The sequence below is a fragment of the Odontesthes bonariensis genome, chromosome 15 (genome assembly GCF_027942865.1).
Source record: "Odontesthes bonariensis isolate fOdoBon6 chromosome 15, fOdoBon6.hap1, whole genome shotgun sequence".
NCBI lineage: Eukaryota > Metazoa > Chordata > Actinopteri > Atheriniformes > Atherinopsidae > Odontesthes > Odontesthes bonariensis.
The window spans coordinates 19,007,698-19,034,542 of NC_134520.1; the positions used below are offsets into that span (position 1 = coordinate 19,007,698).

At 41.6% G+C, this 26,845-nt stretch overlaps 2 protein-coding genes across 6 annotated transcripts; both read right to left on the bottom strand.

Moving 5' to 3' along the window:
- Nucleotides 1-814: 814 nt before the first annotated feature.
- On the bottom strand, nucleotides 815-18,560 carry sin3b (SIN3 transcription regulator family member B). Of its 4 annotated transcripts, none has more exons than XM_075485349.1 (20): nucleotides 18,075-18,560; nucleotides 16,763-16,869; nucleotides 15,030-15,183; nucleotides 13,390-13,752; nucleotides 12,964-13,119; nucleotides 12,389-12,517; nucleotides 11,377-11,466; nucleotides 11,111-11,229; nucleotides 10,696-10,909; nucleotides 10,260-10,376; nucleotides 9,810-10,048; nucleotides 9,195-9,378; nucleotides 8,755-8,799; nucleotides 7,642-8,506; nucleotides 4,361-4,530; nucleotides 4,111-4,284; nucleotides 3,438-3,530; nucleotides 3,223-3,317; nucleotides 2,519-2,717; nucleotides 815-2,143 (listed from the first exon to the last, which is right to left on the bottom strand). In XM_075485349.1, exons 1-20 carry the CDS (start codon nucleotides 18,183-18,185, stop codon nucleotides 1,907-1,909), a joined length of 3,861 nt encoding a protein of 1,286 aa, XP_075341464.1. In that variant the 5' UTR covers nucleotides 18,186-18,560; the 3' UTR covers nucleotides 815-1,906. The 4 variants fall into 4 exon arrangements, with proteins under 4 accessions (XP_075341464.1, XP_075341467.1, XP_075341466.1 ...); XM_075485352.1 differs by lacking the exon at nucleotides 18,075-18,560 and adding an exon at nucleotides 17,527-17,695; XM_075485351.1 differs by lacking the exon at nucleotides 18,075-18,560 and adding an exon at nucleotides 17,507-17,695.
- Nucleotides 18,561-18,930: 370 nt separating this feature from the next.
- Nucleotides 18,931-26,606, bottom strand: haus5 (HAUS augmin-like complex, subunit 5). Of its 2 annotated transcripts, none has more exons than XM_075484361.1 (20): nucleotides 26,360-26,606; nucleotides 26,061-26,159; nucleotides 25,898-25,960; nucleotides 25,752-25,784; nucleotides 25,372-25,396; nucleotides 25,148-25,280; nucleotides 24,793-24,952; nucleotides 24,576-24,672; nucleotides 24,170-24,261; nucleotides 24,006-24,060; nucleotides 23,790-23,917; nucleotides 23,615-23,696; nucleotides 23,372-23,526; nucleotides 23,006-23,168; nucleotides 22,741-22,821; nucleotides 22,513-22,658; nucleotides 22,192-22,288; nucleotides 20,760-20,898; nucleotides 20,520-20,652; nucleotides 18,931-19,149 (listed from the first exon to the last, which is right to left on the bottom strand). In XM_075484361.1, the coding sequence occupies exons 1-20, from the start codon at nucleotides 26,431-26,433 to the stop codon at nucleotides 19,047-19,049; spliced, it is 2,058 nt and encodes a 685-aa protein (XP_075340476.1). In that variant the 5' UTR covers nucleotides 26,434-26,606; the 3' UTR covers nucleotides 18,931-19,046. The 2 variants fall into 2 exon arrangements, with proteins under 2 accessions (XP_075340476.1, XP_075340477.1); XM_075484362.1 differs by having other exon boundaries at nucleotides 26,280-26,426.
- Between the last annotated feature and the right edge of the window lie 239 nt (nucleotides 26,607-26,845).

Sequence of the window (26,845 nt, forward strand, 5' to 3'; positions counted from 1 at the left end):
ACTCTTCTTTCAATTGCTGCGTGTTCGCTGGATTGTTGTGCCCTGTGGTTCTCGAGATCTGCTGAGGGGATTTTTCCCCTGTTGCAACTGTGAATACAGATGCACGTGCTTTCACGAAAAAAATGCAGCCCTTTCTCTCGTGCACAATTATTTTTGGTGGTTATGGGGAATCTCTTGGTTTCCTATTCTGCAGTTGGCTTTTTCGATAGTTTCTCCGGCCTGTGCAGTATTTCACAGCCCACCTCAAAAACGGATGACTCACCCGCCTTAACCTTACCTTTAAGCAAATGTTTTCAAAAGCTCTGGCTGCAGTTGGGAAATTGAAGGTTGTTTTTTTTTTTTTTAATTTTATATCCTTTCTTCCTTTATTTCTGGTGGGCAGACCGAGTGTGACAGTTATGTTGAGTCTGCCAACAAGGAGAAATTACTCGTCATGAAAATCTTGTTTCTTGGCAGCAAGGAGGCAGAAATCAAAGGAAAAACCACTGTTAACTTTGAGATTAATCACCATCCAACTTGCCCTCATAATCCAAAGAATAAATAAATCTCTATAATCTTTTCCTGTTCAGAAAAATGTCCATTCCTGACCATGGAAACTGCAGTTAAAACAGCCTCACCACATCATGCAGATTTTCTGTGCAGACATTCGGTTCAACTCTAATCTGTGTGGACTGGATCAGTGATTCACCTCCTACAGGAACCTTATAGGCTTACGCTGCTCATGCTCTGCTCCAAACTGAAAATACAGTGCCACAGGTAGTGAGTCCACTGTGTGTTGAACTTGTAAACATCAAACAACCTGCCAGCCCACATCTAAGAAGGTCACAACTAGGTTGTTTATTTTCTGATAACTGATACAGGATAAACATTATACATTCTGTTTTAACACTGATGATATTTTGCTTTTATTTTCAATGTCAGTATGCAAAAAAAGGAAATGCAAAAGAAACATTTGGTGAAATCATGACTATGATACATAATTTGACTGCTTCATCAATATTAAACCAATTAATTTCAAGGACTCCTTGTTGCACTGGTGGTAACTTGTTTAGGTACAACACAGAAAAAAAAAAGGAAAAAAAAAGGGAGTAGGGGGGATACAAAAAAAATTAAGAAATTAAACAAAACACAGACATCAAGAGTTGGTTGACAGCAAACACTGTAAGGAACCACATGATCTTTAGATGTAATCAACTTGTGTCGATGCATATATAAAAATACAGGATTCCTGTATATATGCACATACAGTAATAATGCAGTTACTATAGTTGTAGAACCTGTTGTGGCCCTACAAAGAGACAAAATGAAGAGAGCAGGATACACATACATACACACATTTACCATCAACTCTCCATATAAACACGCATAAATCAACTAACAGGCAGAAGGCTCTCTGGCTTTAGAAGCTAAAAACTACACTCGACATGAAAGAAAATAAAAGGGAAAAAAAAAAAAAAAAAAAAGAAGACGACATTCACATTTCTGAAACAAATTCCATAATCACATGACCTCTCACCTGATCAACCATCTCTGTCCAGTCTTATTAACTTTAGTGCCGCATGAGAAGATAGAATAATGAAGATGCTGCAGATGATGAGCTCCATTTGTGCCGTTGTGTCCAACTCATCCCATTGATCAGGACCGAGTTCACTCTCAATGATCGCCTCACTGTCCGTTGGTCCTCGTCCCTACATCATCACCACACGCTATGCACTCGTTCACCAACTCACCAAGTTTCGGACAGTTTCTTCATCCATTAGTGCAGGTGAATGAGTGAACAGGTTGTGGTTGAAGGCAGAGAAATGGGACTCGCAGCTGTTAATGTCTGTGTTTAGTGTACAGATGTCCTCAAAGTCCATGCATTTACCTGTGTGAGTGAGTACTGTGTCCATCATTGTGCGAACCTTTACGGTGAGGAGGGGGCTTTGCTACTGCTGTAATGAACCTGGTATCTGTTGACCATCTGTCCTTTCACCTCAGTAGACAGGCAGGTAGTCTTGCAGGGTACGAAGTCTTCTTCCTCCTCGCCCATTAGCCAGTTCTGCACCGAGCGTTCAGCCGAAGCTGTGACATGATTGGCCAGCCAGCCCTGGTGCCACTTGTCAAAGCGTTCGTGCTGGCTCACCGCCACCCTGTGCTGCGACTGGAGAAGAAGAGGAAAACCATCAGAGCCTGGTCTGTACCACACTAAACAGGATTCTGCACGTGGAAAACGGATGAGCGGGGTTGAATGTTACTTTGATTCATCAAATCAGTGAAAACGTCCCCTTTCAAACAAAAGTCTGTCAGAACTTGGCCCGATCAAACTGAATTATGGTTTCTAATAGTAAAACGTTGGTATGGTCTGGACTTTCCCACCAGCCATGAGAAGTCGGGACAGAGACGCATCACGTAAGGGTCTCCAGTCTCCAGATCAAAACTAACCAAATCAAATGTATTAAAGTAAAAACACAAAACGCATGAACTTTGGTTTTTTACTTTAGTGTGAAAGGGAAGTTAAATGCAAACTCCAACCTACCTTCCTGGCCTTTACCAGCGCCCCTCTGCGGTACATGTAGTCCTCAGAGTTCATAACAAACACCATCTTGTGGGTGTTGAGTTTAAATCGACAGTCCAGACTGCCAGCGTTTTCCACACCCAGCTGCCGGTGCCACTCTCTTCTGCAGCGCATCGCCTCCACCTGCCGCACCTGCCAGCGACGGAAACGACGCAGGTTCCTGACCAACGAGACATATTTATTAAGACATTTGCTTGGATCGAAAAATGGATTTATTCTCCGAATCACATCTTAGTTCTGCACAGATGACTGTATCTGCGTAATTCCTTTGATTACAGTGCAGACAGTTGGGTTACAGTAATGCATCATTTTTATGAATCTATCCAACAATCGGCCAAACGAAAAACAAGCGAAGACCTTCACACATACGCAGGGGGTCATTAGTTTTAGTTCAGACTCAGTCAGACAGATAAAATGGTTTGAATTCCTGCACTCTGAGAGCATGACTTTTCTTAAAAGCTTTTTCACTTTTTTTTTTTTTTTTTTTTTTTATAAGCGTGGAGAACTTTTTTTGTTGTATAATAAATTATACAAGTATATTCCGAGTAGGAAAGAGGTGGCACATACAGATTTATTGCAGGCATCTGGGTTGAAATGCCAGAGGAGCATATAACAGTATGCATATAATAAATAAAATGTGCTCCTGTCATTCTTAACCATCATACCTTGGGAGGAATACGGGTTTGAAGAAGTAGCCCTCTGCCTGAGAGCACAGACTGGACTCTGTTCCTACAAATTGTTCCATGTAGCTCGACAGGCACTGACAGACACAAGAGCAAGTTACAAGTTTAATGAATTATTAACTTGCATCTGATTATTCATTTCAAGGTTCCCGTGAGAAAATAGGCTCATAAAATGTTTTTTCTAAATGTGTGGTTACCTGAACATCTAGCGGGTCATCAGCCTGAGCCTCCTCAGTGTCCAACAGCTCAACAGTCATCGTCACATTACCTTTGTTTTGGATAAACATCACCTAATGGCAAATAGTGCAAAGAGACAAAAGGATGCCACGTGTGAATCACATCAACATAAACAGTATCTGGGAAAGGGCACGTTCATACTATTACAATAGTTCTGCATGTTTTTAAGTGTCGCATTTGTACAAGAGGGAGTTGCCAACAGTTATAGTTGATGCAAAGCAAGTCAGATAAAAAAGAAAAGCGAAAGAGCATCATTTCAGAACCAAACTAATGCTAACCAACTTTGATCATTCATAAAACGTACACCTTTGATCGCACATATGAAAAGCATTCAGCCTTTTTAGAGAAAAAAAGAAAAAAACTGAAAATGGATCCTGCAGTAAGCAGGCTTAAGCTTTCATACGCTACAATCGTGATCATCCCCTTGCAGCAACAGATATTAATCATGCACTTTGCTTTTCTGGGTACATTTAGTGCTCTGAATTTTTACTATCCACTGAAATTACCCAGCAGCTGCCCACTGCTCATTTCAACTGCAGAGGCAATGGAAGCTAACAATGTCAAATAGTTTCGCACAGATGTGCCCGGGGCTAAATGTGTTCTCAAGCACTTGTCACAGGACTCTGTGCTCACCTTGAAGCAGTTCTCTTCAGCCATGACTCTCTCCGCTTTCCACTGGTAGCTGGTCTCCCAAGCTGCTCTAACGCACTGTGAGGACAAGTTCCCACCTGCAGCCCCCCGTTTCCTCTCCGCCAGGTAAAGATCAACCACCTGCAGACACACCTCGTCGCTCACCAGGTGCTGCAGCTGATGTCAAAGAGAGTGAGATATTTTTAGTTCACGGTCAAAAACAGGTGCCCGGTGTAAATTTAACCATTCTTACCTGCCGGATGATGTTGTGGATGACCTTGTCGATGGTGAAGCCGATGTACGCGTGGATGGTGAACATTTCTCTCAGTGTGTCTTCATATTGTGTGGAGTCCAAGTTGCCATCCAGCAGACTGCGCACCATATCTAGGAAGGCTGGGTAATACTCCTCCAACTCCACCTCACCTGTGGATGTAAAGGGACGCCAGGTTTTCATCACAGCTCAGTCACCTGCCTGGAGGTCATAGTAATAGTCATAGTATATTGTCATAGTATAGTGTGGATCTGCACAGAACACCCCATTTGCACCTCCAACATGACAAAATACCAAATGTTCAAATGAACTTTTCATACAAAATCAGTTACTTGTGGCCAATTGTAAGATGGGACCCGGTCCCCTTGCATAATTTCTCAAAAACAATCTTTTCATACAAAAGCAATCGTCTTATGACACAGCACACGTGTCTGGTGGCTCCATTTCTCGTTTGTTCTGATTTTGCTGCCTTTGGGCTGCAGCCTTTAGGAAAAGGATGAGTAAACACCAGGCAATGAATTTTCATGGGTGTGAGGGGGATAATGTAGCATTACATGAGACCTTGGTGAAGCATGCGCCTTTGCTGCGCATCAGTGTCATGCGTGAAAGCAAAGAGGCGGCATGGGGGTTTGAAGTTGATCCGCCAGTGGTGCGTCTCTGCGGCGGCAAGAGAGGAGGTTTCAGAGGACAAAAAGAGCTATGTGTGTAAGAAGAAGCCAGCATTGTGGAACTCGCCGCTGTGGAAAACATTGCCATCATCAATCGGCCGATTCCACACCTCTGGCTGAAGTATGCACGGATGCAGAGCTGAGCCACCTCTGTTTGGCACATGTGAATTAACAAAGAGGATCAGCGGCAAGGATTAACAAGGATTTTTCTTCCTTTTTTTCTTTCCTGCAACAATAGGCCACAAGCAAAACTTGAAAGGGACTGTGAACTTTTTTTTTTTTTCTTTTTAAAACAACACCATAATTCAGTACAACACTACACACTATGTCAGTAGGAGCGGCAGAATGATGCTTTCTTACAGTCACATCCCCGCCAGCCTCAAAGCTGTTGGTTGTCCTCTTTGCTACTGACTGAGCAGAATGTTGACGCAGCAGCCATATCAACTTTAATTAGTTGCCTCTTTCTTTGGAGCACACCACATATTCTGGTCATTGCGTTAATGCAAACTGCAAAGCAGTTTCTTCTGTGTGCCCCCACTTTGCTACGGCCATTGTATTGGAAGAAAGAAGAAAAAGAAGAAAAAAAAAAGCGAACAAAATTGTGTGAAAAGTTAATCCAGTTTAAAAAGAAAAATTCAATGAGTCTTCTTCCTGTGCGTGATCTTGTATTAATTAAACCTGTTTGCATTAACAAGCAATGGGGATGATTACGCTTTACAGGTTACAAAAGCATGCCCACCATTAACATATCTACCCAAGCCCAAAGTTCTTGGATTAACAACAGTTTAATGCTACAGATGGAGCTTGATCACGATAATCAGTTTCATGATAATGAGCCGTTTCTCTGCAATCCTTAAAGCCCTCACGTTTCCGGCTTGAATTTCACTTACCTCTGGGATACATCAGCAAGTATGTGCTGCATTCAGTTTTATCTTCAGCTGTTCATTTCTTATGATGCAACATGCATACAAAAGGTTACTATTGTTACTATTGGACTAAAATATACCCAAAGGAAAGAAATTAGTTAAACTGTCCACCAGCAGGTTTATGGTTCAGAACAAACTCCACCGATATGTCTAAAGTCACAGAAATCAGGGAGACAACAAATCACTGTAACACACACACACATCTAGTTTATGTTCCATTGCGTCAAAATACACTCCCTAGCCCCACTGCTGTGTGTCTAAACCTAACCTAAGCCTAACCCTAAAACCAGTCTCGACTCTAGAGCAGTAATCTGTGCTTTAGATCGTAGACAATGTGAGAAAAAGATCTCTAAATTATGTATTATTCATCTCACTTACAGCTTTGTTCAGCAGCTGGCCATAGTCTGTCTTTCGTGTTCTGAACAAGGTCCAGACACTGTGCATTAACTTTGAATGCCGTCTTAGCAAACAAGTCTTTCAACAAATATGGATGATTATTTCCATGCATGTCATTCCCTTACGACTTATTATCCTGCAGTGCGATACTGTTGTTAGGCAATCCAACATCAGAAATGTATTCAAATGCACTCTGTGATCATTACTTTAAACTAACCATTTTAACTTCCTGATGATGTCATCGATATATTACTACCTGTGATTATTGTTCAAATGAATGTTGAAACAAAATAAAAACTTTTTTTTAAATCCACAGCAAGTCAAATAATACCCCTTTTTGACCAAAGCAGTTCCAGTGCTGAATCAGGGCTGAGTTCTAAGTTGGTTCTGTCTGAGAGCTGCTTTGGTTTACCACTCACAGAGAGCCACAACATACCCATGTCACCACGTCACTTTAAACGTCTACTGTGGATGCCCACAGAGCAAAGAGACAGTTTATCTTCACAAAAACAACAACAGTTGACAGTTTGTCTCGTTTTCCCAGCAAACAGATGTTTTAATATCCCCACTCTAGTTTTTGAATGCCATTTTAAACTATGGCTGGCGTTTGTGTACTCTCTGCAAGGACGAACAGTGTTCCAGACGCTAACTGCTATTTCGATAGAAACAGGATTTATGCACCCTCTTTTAGCGGGACCAGTAAACACCAGCTGACTTTGTTAAAAAACACCCGACAATGTTCAAACATAGCTGCAAACATTTATCAAAGATTCAGCCGTAAACAGTTACTGTGAATGCAGCTTTGTGTGGCACATTGGGCAGCTTTCACACATGTGATTTTGAAGCATTAAACAGCAGGAGAATGAGAGGAATAGTGAGCTCATGCTCCTCCACTGCGGTCTCAATAGTACATAAAACTCTGCAGCTAAGTTTGCTGTTCTGTCTTGAATTAAGCAGCCTAACGCTAAACTGACTCTGGATGTCTAAACATGGTGGTCACAACATTATAGTTTGTCTACATGATCCTGTCCCAAACCCCTGACGTAAGCAGTACAGAGGCGCAGTAAAGAGTTGCTGCCAGTGTAGCATTCGTCAGTGCTGGAGCCAGAGCTTTGGTGATCAAAACAGAAAGAAGTTGTTCTACTTTAAGCTCTGCCTCTAACACAGCACTGGAAACGCTTTGGCGCTAAGATAGGTGAGTGACTGAACTCCAATCAAATAGGATGATAGAACTACTTAGATTAGAATAAACATGAGTAGCAGCGGAACTTACTGGGCTGTTTGAGGCGGAGCTCCATGGCCAGGTCACATGCCTTTTCCCTCCTTCCCTCTGCCATCAGCAGCCTCTCTCGGCTTTGCTCCGCCCGGTGCTCCAGCAGCTGTCGTTCAGCCTGTCGATAAACCCGCAGCAGCCGCGAGCACAGAGTCTGGTGCAGCCGCAAAAAGAAATACCAATTGTTGTTGACGAAGAAAAGGTTGTAGACACCATCCAGCTCCTTCTGGTGTTCTGCTTCGGGGTCTCGGAGATCCACTTTCTCACCAGCTGAACCCGAAACTGTCTCCATAGGTGTAGATCCGGGGGTGGATGTGGTAGTCCCTGCAGGCTGGCTCACGCTACTGGATGTGTTGGATGTTTCCGTGTCTGCAGGTTGGGACGGGCTACAGCGCCTTCTCCTGGACTCACCGTTGAGTTGCTGCTGCGGTTGGGACTGAGACTGTGCAGGCTGGGGTTGAGATTGACTTCCTGTGGCTGCTGCTGCTTCTGATGAATTATTAGAATTACCATTTCCTCCTCCTCCTCCAGCTGCTGCTACAGCTGTGGTTCCACCTCTTCTTTCTCCTCCATCCTCAGGGTCCATCTCCTCATCTGTCCAATCTTCTGTATCACTAAGCTCTCCGCGGCGTGAGAAGAACAGGTCAGGGACAAAGTGCTGGATGATGCGCTTGATGTGGTCCTTGTCATCTTTGTGGATGGTGGGCTGACGTTTGACATGATAGATGATCAGAGAGGCGGCATCTTCTAGGATTTGCTTATCCTCATATGTAAACACCATGTGAGGTTCACTGGAGGAGGCTGAGCCCGAGCCGTTACGGCTCTGTTGGCCAACTCCGCCCTCTTCTGTGCTCTGCTCCTGACGCTGAGGTAAAAGAAAAAAAAAAAAAAAGGAAAAAAAAAAAAAAAAAAAAAAAGATAAACTCAGGAAGATAGGCCGTGACATGCATCTTTTCAAGGTGACAATCATGGATTCTAACTGAGCTCAGACAAATTTCTGTTAATATAAACAGTGTTCTTTGAAAAGCAGTTCTATTGAAATATGAAATAGCAAAACATGAAAGAAAATTGCATAACCATCTAAATTAAAGGCTCGTTTTCTTGACTGCTTACTGTAGAGCCTTCACTGTGGAGATTCACATCACACTCATCTGCAGCCTGAGAATAACAAGATGCTATGAATAGTAGAACTTTTAACCAGTTATCACTTCTTGATTCTTGAGTTGTGATTATCATATCAACACATGTTACAAAGATGGGGAGTGGGAGATGAGAAATAAAGCATGTTTAAATCCTGGACAATTACAACGTGTCACAGTCAGTTGATGCATGTTGGATAACAGCAGCATGCATGTAACAATAGTTTTTATTTTCCTCTCTCCTTTTAGAAAATCTGAGGGGACATCACATTGAAGTTACAAAAAAACTTATCAGCTTTATAGTATTTAGTAATATCGTTTCATCCAGCTGTAAACAGACTTTTAGAGGAATGTCACCTGATGACTCTCACTTCATTATATTTTCATTACTATTCAAGATCTATACCGTGTTACCTCATCATAGATGCTTTCTATTTCATTGAGAAGACTCTTTGACCGCAGCGCCTTCATGTCATTCTGTTTGAAGTTGACCCCTTGGTGGTCGAGGGACTTCAGGTAGGCCTTCTCATACTGCTCCCTCCATATCTTATTGAAACCCTGCTGAGCCTCTCTCCACTCCTCCTCCTTGGCTTTCAACCTGAAAGGGAAAAGCATCGCTTTAATTTGGATACTTTACAAAACACAGCCATGCCATCAAATACTGAAGTGACACTATGTTTGTACGTGTTTGTCAGGAGTATCTGTAGAAGAAGTTAAGATTTGCCTGTCAGGACACGTAATGGTCACTGCGTGCAGATTCTACTCGCACTGTTAGCAATTTCATATTTGACTTGCTTAAACATTCCTGCCGGCAATGTTAATGATCAGCAAGGAAAAAGAAATGAAATTATCTATTCAGGATTATATAAAAATCATACCTGGAACATTGAACTAGCGAGTTAAATTAACATTATGTGTAAAATATGTGCATATAAAAGCATAAAGTATCAATGTCACTGCAGATGATGGGGAAGTCTGAAGGAGTACGATTTGTAAAGGAACTTGTTCAAACAGAATGACAATTCTGACCTCTTCAGCACCACAGGCACAGCGGTGGCAGGACTCCTCTTCAGTCCTTCAATGATCTCAGGGGCTTTGTCACCATAGATACGATACACAGCACGGCGTTGGATGACCTCAGAGGTGCCGCCCAGGCAGTCGTCTAATCTGAATCGGTCCTGGTCCTCTGGTGACAGGCGAGACAGCTTCTTCTGGACACTCTCTAACACCCTGATAGTTGCCAAGTTTGTCTCCAGAACAACATCCAACTACAGGTATTACAGACAGAGCTTTTAGAGAGCCAGCATCCACCACAGTATTATGAGTGTTAAGTGTTGTGTTTGTACAAGCATGTGATTGTTGTTTTGCTTTTTTTTGGAAAGAGCAAGGTCACAAATCAATGAAACACAAATTGAGTGAGCTATGTCTTCATTACAAAAAGCAAAAGTAGATTCATTGTTAGGATACATATGTATGTACCTCAAATCTTTCATCCTCACAGCGATGCAGTTGTTCCTCATAAGGAGTCTTCTTCGAACTAACAAAGGTGGAGTCTTCCGACCACGAGGGAAATGACACCCAAGTGTCATTCAATACCTGCACACATGATGATTAAGATGTAATAAATTAGTAACCAATAAGAAGACCTTACCACATACAAACACACTGACGAACCACCTCTCAATCAGGTGCTACGATTCAATGGTTTTCTGTTTTGTATGAACTTGTGCTCTAGCATGAGTTCGCGCACACACAAGAGTATGTGCAACACATTCCTGCTGTCGGTTCTACACTATTCTGCTGAGGGAGAAAGAAGGCAGAAATAGGAACAAAGCAGCTTTCAAACTTCAAACAGAAAACTGCAAATGGTTTAAGAGAACTGAAATCCAAATCAGCATGGTTGTTTGATAAATACCTCTTTGCATAGGGCAGTGCGCCCACTGCATTTAGGCTGCTGATAGGTCTTGGGTAATGCTCTATAGCTGGACCCCAGGCGCTTGCAAGAGGCATAATCCACCTCTCTGCCCCCTCCCCCTTCCATGTAACGATCCGACAGCCCCGACACGGCATGAGAGAGCTCTTTGTCTCCCAGAAATGACTTGAACTGTGTGTACAGCTCAGGAAACTTCCTGTAAGAAGATGCGTGAAATTATGAGTAAGAGATGAGTTAGAAGAGGACCAGCTGAGCTAAAGCCAGATGTAACTGATAAAGATCTGTTATGACAGGCTATCGTAATGGTCATGTTACAAGTTTGCCGATCATAACATGACCCTGCAGATCCATTTCATCTAGCTGTTTCACAGATTTATTAATTTTTCCAACAACTCACCCCAGGAAAGGAGTGACAAGTTGGAGCAGCTCTGCTCCAGAAACTACTTCCTGGTTAAACAAGGCGATGCAGCGCAGGAAGTTCTCGTACACTTCCTGGCTTTTAAACAGGCGACGAACCTGAATGATGGGTGGGTTGACAAGGAAATTAGTCCATTTGCTTCATACAACTATGTTAAGATTGCACCAGAGGAAGTAAAGAAAGCATAACTGCAGTGGAAAAATAAAAAGAACAGCAACACACATTCATGGAAACTGATTCCTCACCTTATCAAAGAAGGAGAACTCTCTTAAGACTCCATGTTTGCCAACTGAAGCAAAAGACTGATCTTTGGTACAGGAATACTTCATTTTTTTCTAAACAGAGAGAAAAAGAGAAACCAATACTTAATCATCTCCAATATATGTTGTATAACTTCTTTAAAAAAATAAAACTTGAGACACTGCATGAAAAAAGAAGACAATGCTGTAAAGACAAGCACCGTTTGTTTAAGTTAAGGAACACACAAACATCGTCAATAGAGACGATATCCTGTTGCAAACTAAACCAATAAGTCATCGATGAAAAAGAAAACAAAGGAAAAACGGAATAATATTAAGTATGTGACGGTATGGGGGTGCAGTAGTTACGTGGCACGAGTATTCTTCCTGGTTATGGAGAAACAAATGATCACCATAACATCTTTTTCAAGGAGGGCCCCAGCTCATTTTAGCAGGACAACACCGAACCATATTTTACAAGTAATACAACAACATGGCCACAAGGTTTAAAGAGCACAGGTGCTAAAGCTCTACTGCCTACCAACCAGACTCGCCCCCTTTTGAAATCATTCGATGCAAATTTAACGAAGACTACAAAAAAAGCCTTGAAAAGTTAAACGACGTGAAATCCTCTAAAGCGCACAAACTAGAAAACATTTTGCTTTCAAAACAACTACAATGTTTGGTCTTCGCAGCTCCCAAAGGCTTATAGGGTGTTGTTAAAGGGGAAATGCAACAGTGCCCCAACTTTTTAAAAAAATTTTTAGAAACATGTTGCCAGCATAAATTACACACGACATTTTAAAATGATGTTTCAATATACAATATGTTGTCATTTTGCTTTTATCTGTTGTTTATTCACTGTGTCCTAACCTTTTGAAAACCCGGTTGTAGGTGGAGGGTGTCAGTCGACGATTTGGGAAGAGAGAGTTGTTGAAACTTTTATGGATCAAGAACATTTGTAAAAAAAAAACATTTTTACATTACCTCGGGCAATTATTCTACATAGAGAATTTACCTTGAGCAGTGGGGACATGTGCTGCAGGAGTATTGGTCTGGGCCTTTTCTTGTTCTGTTTCATTATCATGTCCTCTTCCTCAGACCTTTTCAACTGCTCTTTCCCCGCAGTCAGCGAGCTCCCCGTGAACTACATTAGAGGAAGCACATATTAGGAATTATACTCCTTTGGACATGGGTTACAATGACAATTCTTTTCTTTCTTTTTTGCTCCAATTATCAAATAGCAAGGAAATCTAAGCTGTTATAGTCAGAATTCAAAATAACAGCTAAATAAAAACTGATGAATCTTTGGCACTTCAGCTGAAAGAAAGAATACACTTTCATATACCTCTTCCAAGCAGAGAAAAACAAATCTATCTATGGCACACTCAGTTGTAGAAATGATCTGCGTGGCATTTCTGAACAGTAGTCCCGAAATACAAAATGTCAAAGGCATTTCAAGAGCGCGCTTGGTTAAAAAGTGGAGGGAAATATTGATCCGAAGCCCAGACTGAAAACGATTCAAAGCCCAAACCTTTAAAACGGTTATACGCTTTGAGAGTGGTGTATTATCACTTCTCTTGCTTGACTGACCAGTGATCTCTTGGCATCAGGCAAGAACTGTCCAAACTCAGCGAGCAGGTCCTCTTGTCCCTTGAAGAGACTGGCGACTTTGGAAAACACCTCATCTTCGGTCATCCCGCTGCTGCCTCGGCTGCCTCTACTCTCCTTCACCTCCAGCTGCTCCTTCTGTAGAGTTTTAGGGAGGCAATTGTGTTCACGTGTGAGAAATCAAACTTAATGTAGATAAAAGCAGAACATTTCTTTAAGACAGAAATGGGACTCTTTAACAGTTACTTCTGCTATCGTTTGAATATCAATGCTTGACCACTCTACTATTCCAAACTCCCCCTAAGTGTCAAAGCTTTGACGGGGAACAGTATAAAAACTACCACTCAGTGACTGCACTATTCCTAACATGCAACTAAATCTTAAACCGCCACTCTGTTTCTTCAGTACCTGATATGTGTGAAGAATTTCCAGGAACGCTCGATAAATCTCAGGGTGGTCCAGAAATCGGTTTTTAATCTTGTTTACATAGCTGATGGCGCTGTCAAACTCCACGGGGCTCGTTTCTGAAGCTGGTGGGGATACAGATGAGGTGGTGGCCTGATTCTGGCTTTCTCTACTCGTCAGCGGAAGAGAAAGTCGACTGGGAGGCTCTGGAGGTCCTGTCGAGGTCGAAGAGGGGGACTCTGTTGAGGCTGCTTTGACCTCACTGGTGTTGGCCGGTCCGGCTTCAGTGTGGACAGCAGAAGCACTACCTGAGGTCACAGCCACGGCAGGGGTACTCACACTCTTCCCCTGCTGTCCCGGGGACACCTGCGTAGATGAACGGCCATAAAAAGATCATGAGCTGCATGATGGAGCTTTAAACAAACAGGCATTTGTGGAGGAAATTGAGTGGAATCCCGTTTCAGTAAATCTCATGACTTATTTCAGTTTAGTCTCGGCAAAATCTCTCACTCATTTGTTGACCAGACCGCACAACAACACACCTCTATGAAAACTGAAAAATGATCTTAATGAAAAATAAGTAGAACGAAGGGATGCTTCACCTTGCAGCATATACCTTCTAACTCTAGCACTTAGTACTCTAACACTAAAAATAAAGCTTCATGTTATACAAAACATCAAACATATCTAGTGTGCATATTAAGTGAAATAAAAACATCCAAGATGTCATCCCCCCCCAAAAAATTGCTGCACTACAAAATCAAATAGATACGGGACTAAAAGGTTGAAGTTATTCTATACAAGTACATCCATTAAAAAAACAACTTCTGAAAATTATTTAGAGATTGTTGAGTTTCCCCATGTAGAACGTCCCGATACGTCTTTTTGCCGTAGACTGATGATATATAAATCAAGTCAAAATGATTCCCACTCTACCTGCAAACCGTTTCAGTTTCTGAGATTGAAAACGCAAATTTATCAAACCTTTTACTTTCAAAACAACGTTTTATAAAAAGAGAAAAAAAACATACGCGTGAATAAATGTGTAGTCTGTAAAATCGATGAATAATACAAGGGTATTCAATTAGAGTGGGGTAACACAAAACCTGTAACCCTGAACAAAAACACCGTCCGAGTTGAATTTAACTGCTTTGAGTATGTTTTGAATCACTCTGCATGAAATCCTAATTTTGTCATCGCATGCATTGTTGTGTCAAGCTTCAGAAAACATACATGTTTCCAACTGTCTAAAAGGGAAACTCCATCATTAAAATACCTTCCATATGCACAGCTCAGCGTGACATATTTTGGATTTTGAGAAGGGATTTGAAAGGAAAAGGCAGCAGTCCCCAGGTGAATCTCTTAACTCCCAAAAAGACAAATTTCCTGCCGTGCTTTGTTGTGAAACCTTAATCAAGGCTTCTTCTTTTGAGTTACCGCACCAAACTGAAATTCAGCGCTGCAGAAGCACACTCGTTTCCTTTTAAGAATTTAAAAGTTCTCCGGGCTTAAACACGGAGGACCTTTCAGCACACCGCGGGGTTGTAGTGATGTGCTTTATGAAACCTTCAAAGATTTTAAGATGAATAAACAACTGGTTTTCAGAATGTATCAAAGGTTTGAGGAAAAGAAGAGAGTCTTACCTGCGTAGAGACCGGAGACTGAAGAAAGGCAATCCCATTTTTGGGAACCTCTATCCGATAGCCTGGTGGTAGGAAGGCATTGAAGCCCAAAACCAGGTCTGGGTGTCCATGAAATAGTTCTGACACACGGTTTATCACCCCTGGAGTGTCGATGCTGTTCAAGAAGGAAGACAGACATTGTAGTGGCGTGGCTGACAAAAGCAAAGTATGATTAGCTTCTCTCGTGGACAGCAAAATAAGTTAAATAAAAATATCATTTTGGGGTCTTGCAGCTTAGTTTAAAAAAAGGAACAAATACAAACTAATTGTTATAAGTCTCGTCGACTCATATTTAAATGTCAAGATGAAAAAAAAAAAAAAACTGTGGTATAATTAGAGTAGGACGCCCTTTACAAAACAGTGACGTTTACCAAAGTAATCCAACCGACATGAGACATGCCACATTAATGGCTCCATCGATCTGTTAGGCGACAGCGTTCAGTCAAGGAGTGATGGGCAACTCTCACAAAAAAAGTCACTCAAGGTTTTATTCAAGCCTATCAACAGTGACCCAGGTGGTAACAGGTTCACATGCACAGTATTTGCCATCTGTAGGAGAACTGAGAGCACATCGAGCTAGTTATGAGACCATAATCCCATTAAATCAGTGTTTTCTAGTGTGTTATATTGCCAGAACCATTGGTATTAGCACATCAAGGGCTCCGTGGTTGGGTAAGACATACTGACGGTGGGGGAACAAAAAAAAAAAAAAAAAAGCTGAAAATAGAGCTTTTCTACATGTATTAGGTTACCAAAAGTCTGGATTAAAGTACTTGTGTTTTAATCACATGGGTTGTGCTGCACTTACAAGCTTAATTACTATCAGCTCAAGAAAATTGTATCTATCACTTATAACCAGGGGATACCATCTTCACTGTCATCTGAGTGAAGATGAGGTGCCCAACCCGGGAGCTGTGTTAAAAAATAAATGGTAAATAATGCTGCATCTAATAATGCTGCATCTAGTAACGCTCACAAAGATCGCAAACGGGTGAAGTTTGGACAGTGCTGTTATTTATTCACCCATAGGTTCTTCTGAAAATCTAAGGGGACTGACAAGGGCAGAGTTGAAAATGAGGTGCAAATGTTCTTAGGTCTAAACTATAAAGACTGTTATCGGAAATAGTTGCAGAAGAACGTTTGCATGCTCACTCAGACGTGTCTGAAATGTTCAGTCACTGTCAAATTAAATGGAAAGAGTTTGTATTTCCCTGCAATCTGGTCTGTTGCCATGTCAGAGAACTTGCAGATCTAATAACCAGTTTCCTCTTCCATGGGATAAACAAACACTAAATGTGTCTGTTTGAAACACCCCCCCCCCCCCTTTTTTTTTTCACATCAATTACCACAGGACAAGATGACAGTTTATCACAGATAAAAAGTGCTTGTCACATTTTCTCTGTGGTTCGATGTTTGAACATCATTAGAAATAATGTCGGAAACAGCAGCAACTGTTTGCGTAACATTGTTTACTTGCTGACTGATGTTTAGAAATGCCAGCTGGCAATATGAAAACACCAAACACTGTTGTGAACACCACATTATGCAGCAAAGCACCGAGAACCGATTTGATATTAGAAACTAGCACTGAACCAGAACGGCCTCGCACACAGGAGTATGTGAGAGCTCAGCTCTTTTAGAGCGCACAGCAAAACTCCATCATTTCTAATTTGTTTACATATATGCTCCAATACCTCTGCGACTTGAACTCTTTCATGATGTCGAGAAACTTGTTGTATATGCCGGGGTCGTTGGCAAACCGAATTTTGACTTGGTCCAGGTATGACAAGGCATCTTCAACCTAAAAAAAAAAAAAAGAAAAAAAAATTGAAAGAGAAAATAAATCAGTACAGAACAAAGTACAATCAAGTCTCTGACAGATGCTTGAAGCATTTCCCACAACATCCTGTGTTTCTGAAGAGGGATGTGACAGATATTGCACATATTTGACATGACAACTCCAGGCCTGCACATCAATAATGTATTAAATCTTACTGATAACTGGATTCATCAACCATCACTGCAATCATAATGAAAGTGGTGCTACCCTACAACTTTAAATCCTTTTTATTTGCCGAAATGTCTCAACACCAAGTGACTTCTGCCTGCAAGGCAACTGCACCTATAGCTATACGGATATGTTTAGGCTTTGCTTTCTTTATTGTAGGCTTAAGTGCTCCACCAACAAACCCACCAGTTAGCGGAACAGGCTGTACAATACGAGTAACTGCTGGAAAATAAACCGGGTAAATGCAAGAAACACTCGGAAGCTGTGGTTAGTTGGTCTACAGAGCTCTTTCTCAACATGAACTGAGCTAATTTTGGTGGCGACAAGAACATTTGTCCACACAAAGCATTGTCATCAACAGTCTACAAATGAAGAGGGTTTTTGCAGCTAACGTTAGCTAACAGCCAGTCAACTGACGACAATAACTCACCGTACACTTATAACACCCACCCGCTTACAAATTTACACAATACATTTGGGTCGCTGCTGGTCTGTGGCCAACAGCACCGTGTCGGAAAACAGTACCGTACACAAACACTGCTCAACAAAGAAATGTGAAACGAAGCTGCTAATCAACTGAAGAAGCCGTTCTTGGCTGGCCTGGCTGACGTCCTCCACTTTGTTCAAGCTGTCTGAAAAAAAAAAAAAAAAAAAAAAAAAAAAAAACCCAACAAGGAGGAACTTCCCACAACGAAGGTCTGACTTAACGTTTGCTCGCTGCAGCCGCTTTTCATGGCGTAAATAAGAAAGTATTGGAAACTGAGTCACTCGACTGTCACTCACACATCCATTAATGAAAAACAGCCTCCACGTCTAACCTTACATGTCAGTGTTCGGCTGTTTGGCTGTGAATTACTTTTATTAGGCCAGCGTGCTAACTAACGTTAGCCAGTCGTTCCTTTCACTACTCTCGACGATAAATCCAATGCAATGTTCCGACGAACAAAATGGTTGTGACTCTGAGGACTTTTCCCTTGTCGTGTCCGTTGTCTTCTTACCTTGAGCTTCTGGAAGTGCTGCTGCTGCACTTGCTTCTGTGTTATAACGTAAGGCTTGTCTTGAATTTGGTTTATTTGCTTCGCGGTGCTGTGCGCCTGAATCTTCGCCATTATCCCGGCGGCAGGAGGCTCGAGAGCCGCTACCACAACTTAAGAGGGAAGCTTCGATGTTACCTCCAGTTGTTGGCTAGCAGACAAACCGTGCTCTCGGTCGGGAAGCCAGCCTGCCAGCAAGCAACCCTACTTTGCCTGGCTGGATAGTCTCGGCACAGAGGCAAAAGGACGGGAAATCCAGTAGAGTAGCGGGTGATGACAGACAAGCTGCTACTCGCTGCGACTTTGACTAAACATCGCCATCGAATTAAACAAGCGGAGACATAAAGCGTCGGAAAATAAGCTCAGGGACAATGGTTGCCGTTTAACGCATTTAAAATAACTATCGCCTGTCTCTTTAAATTCGGCGGCAGCGGTCTATCTTGGCGTCCGGAAGCCAGAGTAGGAGTGAAAAATAGGGGAAAAAAAGAGGAGTGAAAAATTGAACTGCGCAGCCGCAGTGGTGGGAGGAGCTGAGTTCACAAGAATCAGATTGCTCCACTCCCCCTTCACTGCTACAAAGGAACAATGTTGCTCTATGTTAAACGGCAGCAATATACTTCCCGCTGTACGCATAACTACACTATCAATGACGGACGGTCTGTTGGTATACACCTCATACAAGGATCATATGACCAAATGCGGCGTGGATTTGCAGCTCGTTTCCTATAGAGGACAGTTTAATACAGCAGAACTGTACGTTGTTGTTGAGGGAGCATTTCAAGGAAGACACGAACGGATATTTTTCATTTATATTGCTTTATTAATGATTTTTCAACATAAATTTCCTTCCATTTCCCAAACTATACCAGTGTAGTCCTTTTTTCCAACTGGAAGGTGCTCAAAGTGATCTGCTATATTTTGAAACCGATATGTTCACTAAGAGGCTTTGGCAGCCAGTTTCCACCTCTGGAGCCACTGCTGGAAAGTCAGTCCTCCTTTACCGAGCTGAGGCAGGACATGCTGGGCTGGTTTATCCCACCTACACGTATGAAAACACACAAAACAGGAGAGAAAAATAATTAGAAAAATAAAAACAGTGCAAAAAAAAAGCTACCAGTTTGAGTGAAATAGAAATCAAAATGGCATTAAAGGCAGGGTAGGGGATCTTTTTCTGGAACATTTTTTTACATATTGCTTGAAATACTCTTCACACCCCCATTGCAACCAATTAATTAAAAGTTTTGTCACAAATATGAAAAGTTTTAGTGGCCTCTAGAACGTACAATCTAGGAAAAACAGTATCCAATCATTGTGAACGGACCGTTCACAATGATTGGATACTGATGCCGTCTATCAAACTGCAATCTGCTCCTCCCTCCCCCTCCTCCCCCCCTGTGCGCGTACCCTGCTCCGTGAACGAAGCTTGGCAGGAAGCTAAACTAGAGCCAGCTTGGCTAGCACCTAGCATTATTAAACGTATAGTTAGCATAAACTAAATACGGCAACGATCGATGCTTGCTGTCAGAACAGCGCTCGTGCACCTTCGTGCTCGTGCGCGTTCATGTACTCTAGAGGCGTGCCTTCGGGGGAAAAGTGAAGAAAAGGGTTGGGACTTTTTACCTGTGTATTTTCAAAATGCAGCTTCGCTGGACTCAAAATCCAGGATCTCCTACCCTACCTTTAAGCTGCTCTGAACTGTTTTAAGTCGTCACCTATCCTGAAAACCAAAAACCGCATCCTTTTCTCATTTCACAATTTGCACACACTCTAATTCCTCCACTCGACTCAGGCAGATGCCAACTGTGTATGAGGTGTAACACAGGTAGCTTTTCTACCCAATAGTTAACTGCAATATAACACTTAAATTAGTACAATAAAAGGGGATATTTACTTTGAATTCAATTCAAAGTGTAGGATTAATCTGCTAAGGATACACTGCTGTATCCTGGTTTATAGCAACACAACAAGCCTCCTCTCCGAGTGCATTTTAGGAATTAAGACATCCTTCAAAATATTTTCTTGTATCCAATTAACAGGAAGTTTGTGTAAACACTCCTTTCTGCAGCTACTTTTACATACTGAAGTTTTGTCAGTAATTGTTTGCACTGCAGTACAAACGAAGAAGTTCTTAGGGGGAAAAAAAATAATAAAAAAAAAAAAAAGAAAAAAAAAAATCGCCTGTTATTAAGAAAATGCTGACTGAGTGATGAACTGTCACATGTGGTTTAGGTAACCAGCACACTTCATACTGCGTTAGAATGCAAAGTGTGTCATGTGGTTAATATGTTGACAAAAAACCCAACAACTATAAAACAATTCACCCAGATAGTTTAAAAAAAATCTTTTACTGACACTTTTGAAAGACAGCTAAATTGGAATAAGAAGATCTATATCAGAAATGCGCCTCACCAGTATGAGATGGCGGTCTTGACTTGGTCTCCATAAGAAAGGCCTTGTGCACAGCGGTGAGTGAGGCTTCTGGCTCTTGGGAGCAAAGACTTCAGAAGGTTCTGATCCTCCTCCATGACTCTGGACAGCAGAGCTGGGAAAAAGTAGCATTGGTAGATAGAATTTTGTTGTTACTAGTATTGTTTTTGCTGTCCGGTTTAAGCACAACAAAAGCATTTCCCGACTAGTTCGCCTGAATACCTTTTTGATCAGATGCGTGAAGCCGTTCCGCTTCCTTCTGCACCCTCTGCAGAGTGGCGGAGTAAAGGTGCAGCAGCTGACGGAGAAAACGCAACTCAAGCTGCTGGGATCGAGACTGGGAACACAGCTCTTCTGGAGCCTAAAGTGTAAGGATGAATAAAGTCAGTTTCCATCAAAGTCAGAGAAACACAAAGAGGAAGTTCTGTTAAATGACGTGCAAACATATAGAAGAAAAGTAAAAATTGTTGGAATCCATTTAAATAAAAACTGCAGCCTTAAAAAGCAAGGAGGCCCCTATAAGTGAGTGCAGGCAGCCAACATCTTAGTGGGCAAAGTAACTCATAAACTTTAGACACGGCGGAACTAAGAGCATCTGGAAATCACCCAGAGCCCTGCAAAAAGAGCAATAAAGTTTGGATCTTATTCCTGTTTTCTATATTTTTTATCATCAACCACAAACTTATTGGTTGAATTAAACTATATGCAGTGAAACACAATTTAGCAAAACAGGCTATTATAATTTGTGCGTTTCATTAAACACACATACACTTAATACGACGATCAGATTCATTCTTAGACTCTGCCAACGGCTCGAATAACATCGACAACGTTCCACAACTACAGCTACAGTACTACCCTGTACTTACTTCCACATCAACAATCCTAAAATGATTCCCACCATGTTACTTTAATAATTACAGGCAGCGATTCAAAGGCTGTCCACCTGTAACTGAAGTCAAGAACTATAGGACATAGTGCGTCTAACCTATAAAAATAAAATAAACAAGATGCCATAAACACATGTCCATGAAGTCACGTGCTGATTTGGAAAAGTGTGGAAATTTAAGACCATCTGTTGACACTCCTATCCACCGTTAAGAGCAGTCGTTATTAAGACAAACGACTATCCCCCCAAAAAAAGTTATTACTTCAATTAGAAAGACTAACAACAACACGGCACACCCTTTCACACCATACAAACCATAAACGACACAAGATAACTTGTCGTATGTGATGTTAAAGCAGAACACGTGACAGTTTTTGCAGCCAACATTTCTACCATGACCACCATTTTAACGGTGGAGGCAGTTATCCATTTTGATACACTTTTACTATAAATAATTTTCAATTTCGAAATCTTTTCTTGTGTGATCTACTTCAAATAAATAAATCTATGGAGGTTTTTGCTCTGAAGAGTGACAGCATCTCATTGCTGTTTCTAAATATAACCGCTCGTATCTTACTATATCTATCATTATTATTCTCCATATTAAGATTATTTCCTTTTTCCTGCATCATTCAGTGCCTTTAGGATTAGACACTTTAATGTACTGTAAGACCTGTAAGATCTACATGAAGACGATGAAGGGATTGTTCCGTTTGCCATTTCCTTCCATTTGTTACAGCCGACTACACAACATTGCATGGTTACCTTGTACAGAGGGAATGCCAGGCTCTGACACAAGCTGCCGAAGCTCGGGGACTGCAGTCGATGGATGGACAACCATGATGCAGGAACTCTTTGCATTCTGAAACAGCAGAGCAGAAAAAAATCATCAACATTTGTCATCGCTTTAAAGAATACAATTGCTGAATTTGTTTCTTCCTGTGATTGTGTCACGTTCTCCAATTTAATGTCAAATATACTTCATTTTTTTCCCCAGGAAGTAAAGGTAGTTTAATTTGGGTGGTCATCCTTTTGGTTACATACAAAATCGAAAGGGATTCACCCCATCGAGAAACATGCTCTCACCCATCGATAGTTCTGCGGTCCAGAGAGAGAAGCGAAACCGTTCCAAACTGTTTGGCCTCTTTGGAAACAGAGTTCCGTAAACTGTTTGCGGCAGTGACGACGTCTTCAAACTGCGACACGAGCTCGTCCTCGATGAACTCCTGCAACTGAAAGAAAAAGAACGGGTTGAAGCTGCATTGATATAAAGATAAAAAATAAAAAATAAAAAAAGCATAAATTCACCCAGACCTCTTTATGAAGATGAATCAGATGTGTCTTGGCTGTTGAGTTTCCCTTAATCAGACCTCTGATATGCTCTTGTCTGAGAACCTACAGACACGTAAAAATACAGCAGGCTTTATGAGAGCTCCACCTCCAAAGCCCCGATCCCACAGACCACATTTAGTAATAGTTATTCAATAGATATATTGTAGTTCATAAATCCAGAAACAGTTTCATCCAAACAAAAGACCTGCAACAATAAAAGAGTGATGTATTATCCATCTGTTCTCACCACTAGTTTTCTGAAGTCTAAAACACTCTGCCACTGGCTGCGCAGACTTCTTAGCGCTTCCTGCCGACTTCTGTTATGTTGGTCGAGTTGGATACAGCGGTCTCTGATATAATCCCGGGCTGCTGCCTGCATCACACACTCTAGTTCTACCTCGAGTGCTGAACTAATAACAAACCAAAGTTCATATATTTTTAAAAAAGACACACAGGTAATGGAAACATGTTCTGCCCAAAACGAAGACATGACCTAGCTGTGTGAAAAAAGTATGCAAAAGATATGATCAAAAACCTGAAAAATGCTGAAGTATTCCTTGAATAAAAACAGTGACATGCTTAAAGCAAGAGCCGGTAATGTAAGTAAACCCACAGCGCCATGGTATCATTGTGGAACTCATCTGCACAACCGGAGACCTCGTGCTCAGCCTCCTCCTTACGAGCCTGCAGCTGCTTTTTGAGCTGCTGGACTCTGGAGCGAGTCCGGGTCAACTCAACAAAACTCTGCTGAACCTCTTTCCAAGCATCCTGGAACAACAAAAACACATCATTCCATAAATACATTTTTTAAAATTTTTTTTCTTTTAATGTGATTGTTTGAATGAAAGCGTATCACCTCTAAGAGGGTCTTGACAGGCAGTAACTCATCATCCTCCTCTGCCGAGATATCCAGTAGGTGATTGCTTTCATATCGGAACCTGCGAGGAACGTCGTCATGAGAACTCTGTGATCAAATATTCTCTCGCGACATGACTTAAGAGAGCATCCCAAACATGTAAAGGATGCCCTACCGCAAAGCCGTCACATCCTGTGTCAAATCCAGAGCAGCTAATTTCTCTTCTAGCTCCTTCTGCTCTCCCGAAGCTAAATACTGCAGTGCTGAGAGAACATGGTTTGGTGGGTAATCGCCCAACACTTTCTGATGACAAGATAAGCAACAGCATATCAACTGAAAGTTTAAACAAGTACAAAAACAGTTTGGGGAGTCTTATGGAAAATACACCCACCTCAGCGGTACTCAGCCAGTAATGAAACACGGCGGTTCTCTGCTTACTGGTCATACTGTGAAGGGGGAACGACAATTTAGTGAGTAACTAAAAAATTTGATTTTAAAGATAAATACATAAAAGGGGTCAAATCTGACAAACAGTGTTTCCATTGCAGGCCTTACTGTTCAGCTGCAGAGTGCTGCACTTTGAGTTCGCTCTCTTGTAGTGCCTGATAGAAGTGGATCCTGTCCGCACACAGTTCTCTTAACTCACGCTGCCAGACAAATAAGAGATTATTGCGTGACTTCCTTAAATAAGCTCCAGATGTACACTGGTCGGCATTTGATCTCAGATTTAGGTGAACACTCTCATTCACCTCAATTCTCATTTTCTTCCAAATTTTACAGAATTGTAAATGGATGGCAAAGGGGAAAAAAATACATAAATAAATCAGGCAAGTATGTTTGTTTTTTTATGCTCTCTGATTACATCTTAACAAATTGAAGGCATTAATCTTTGCTGATACCGTGGTAGGAACGTCATCGACTCAACTCGGTAATATACAGAGCAGACGTAGGCAGCTCTTACCAAGACTTGTGCCTCTGCTGCTGCCTTGGAGTTGAGGTTGTCATCATCTTTACAGCTGGAAGGCTCATCATCAAACAGCACCTCAACCTCTGCTTTCCTACAAGGCGCACGCACACACACAGAAATGAAGAGTATCTGATACTTATTTTAATAAACTGCATTACAATACTTGTTGTGTGACTTACAGGTAAAACAGATGTGTTTTTTGTTTACTTACCTTGCCATCTGATCCATAACCTGGCAGTGGCCACCGATTTTACTCGTGTCACCAGAGAGCACCTTACGGCCCAGGCTGCAGTGTTGTCTGAACGCCCGAAGAAGCAGCTCTCTGCGCCGGTTGTCCTCCACTTGGGCCCACACATGACTGATCGATCGCTCTGTATGATAGTGACAATAGAAAACACCGGCATTTCAAAACACCCCTAAAATGAAAATGCAGAAAACTGCAGAAATGAGCTGTATTTCTACCTCAACCTGTTTTCAACAGCCAGAATTGACCATTGTCCAGGTTTTGAAATCAAATTGTGTGGTTATTCCCACACAATTGTCCACACAACATGAGATGGACAAACCTTGGGTGGCGAGTTGTTCCTCTGTTCCACTGATCTGAGAGTCCAGGTGACTGATTTCGGCTCTCAGCTGCTCCATCTTCTTTTGAAGCTCTCTTCGCTTTGCAGCCTCACTCTGGCCCTCAGCCTGCTTCGCCTGCAACATGCAAACGCATGCTCAGACTTTCATTTTACTGTGTGTATAATGTATTATAACTGCTGGGGAGGGGAAAAAAGTTGTAGTTTACCTCTTTGTCTTGGAGTACTTTGTACCTTGGAGATCATAATGTCAAGGAAATGACTGGATAATAACATGAGCACATTTATAGGACAGCAAATGCTAACTAGTAGTGACCACCATCATTGAGACAGAGTGAGTGGAATGCATGATATGGCAGGACATCGCTGACATCCCCAAAACACACACAGTGTATGCATGCCATTCCTGTAATGACAGGGCTGGTATCAGTCCAAGCAGGGGTGGTGGTGACAATGTCCAGTGACTAAAATATTAAATATGCAGGCTGATTTGTGTCTTTAGGTAGATAGTAACCCTCCTGCTTGAGTGACAGAATTGAATTCAATTGTATCTTATATCTACCGCATTCAAAATACTCATAAAGGATACCATTGAAGATTTCCACGCATGATCCTCACATTCCTAAAAAAATAAATAAATAAGATGCTCAGATACTGCTGAGAGAACGAAGAAGAAATTAATCGTACTACGGCCAAAAGTCAGCGATCGATCAGTAAAACAACAGAAACTCTGACCTATGTTGAAAAACGTGTTGGATTATGTACTTCCAAATTGACTTCCTAGTCCCAACACAGAGCCTGGGAAACAAATGAACAGCATTAGTTTAATGCTGCTGCGTTACACAAAACGATTATCTTTACGTTTGATGTCGTAAAAATCTAAATTATATGTACTCACGTTTTAAAGTAGTTGTCATTTGGCAGACTGTCCAGGGGCAAACCAAACTCCTCTGTCGCCCATCGTTTCAACTCCTTCACCAGGTTTTTATCCGCCATACTAATAGAAAAATAATTTAAAGTGAGCTAGCTAAAGCTAGCAAGGACAACGGGCTAAAAATGTTGCCAAGTGGTAAGTATTGTGCTTGAGCCGCAAACCGTTTAGGGTCGTTTAACTTACTCTGCTCTGCTCTGCGGATACATCTTTAATAAACAAAATGCATGCTAGTCAACAGTCAATTCTGTCTGAAATAGCCATACTTTCCAAGTTCCCGCTCGCTCACAGAGCTTCCGGTCGGCGTACCCGTCGAGATAGCGCCGCCACTGTTTGCCATCGGTTGTTGTCATGGATACAGACAGTAAAATGGATGTGCCATTAGTAATGAAGCTCCTCCATCTGATTAGAAGAATTTGGTCAGAGTTTAGAGTTAAGTTCAGATTGTTCAGACATGAGAACTTGAACATGACTAAAACACCGTGAAGCGGTGCTTTGAGAGGGGAAGGGATACACGTCCTGTATCGTAAACAGTTACATGTATAGAATACTAGGCTATATTTAGTTGATCCAAAAATTGGCCAGTAGTATCTGCACATTGTCACATATCTTCTGGTGCTTGAAATTAGGTAGTAAGCTCAAATACAAAATTAGTGCCCACAATCTTATGCATGAATCTAATCAACTTTGCCTTCATTCATTAATGAGCAAAACAGAAACAGTAAAACACTTATAACGTACATGTAAGTACT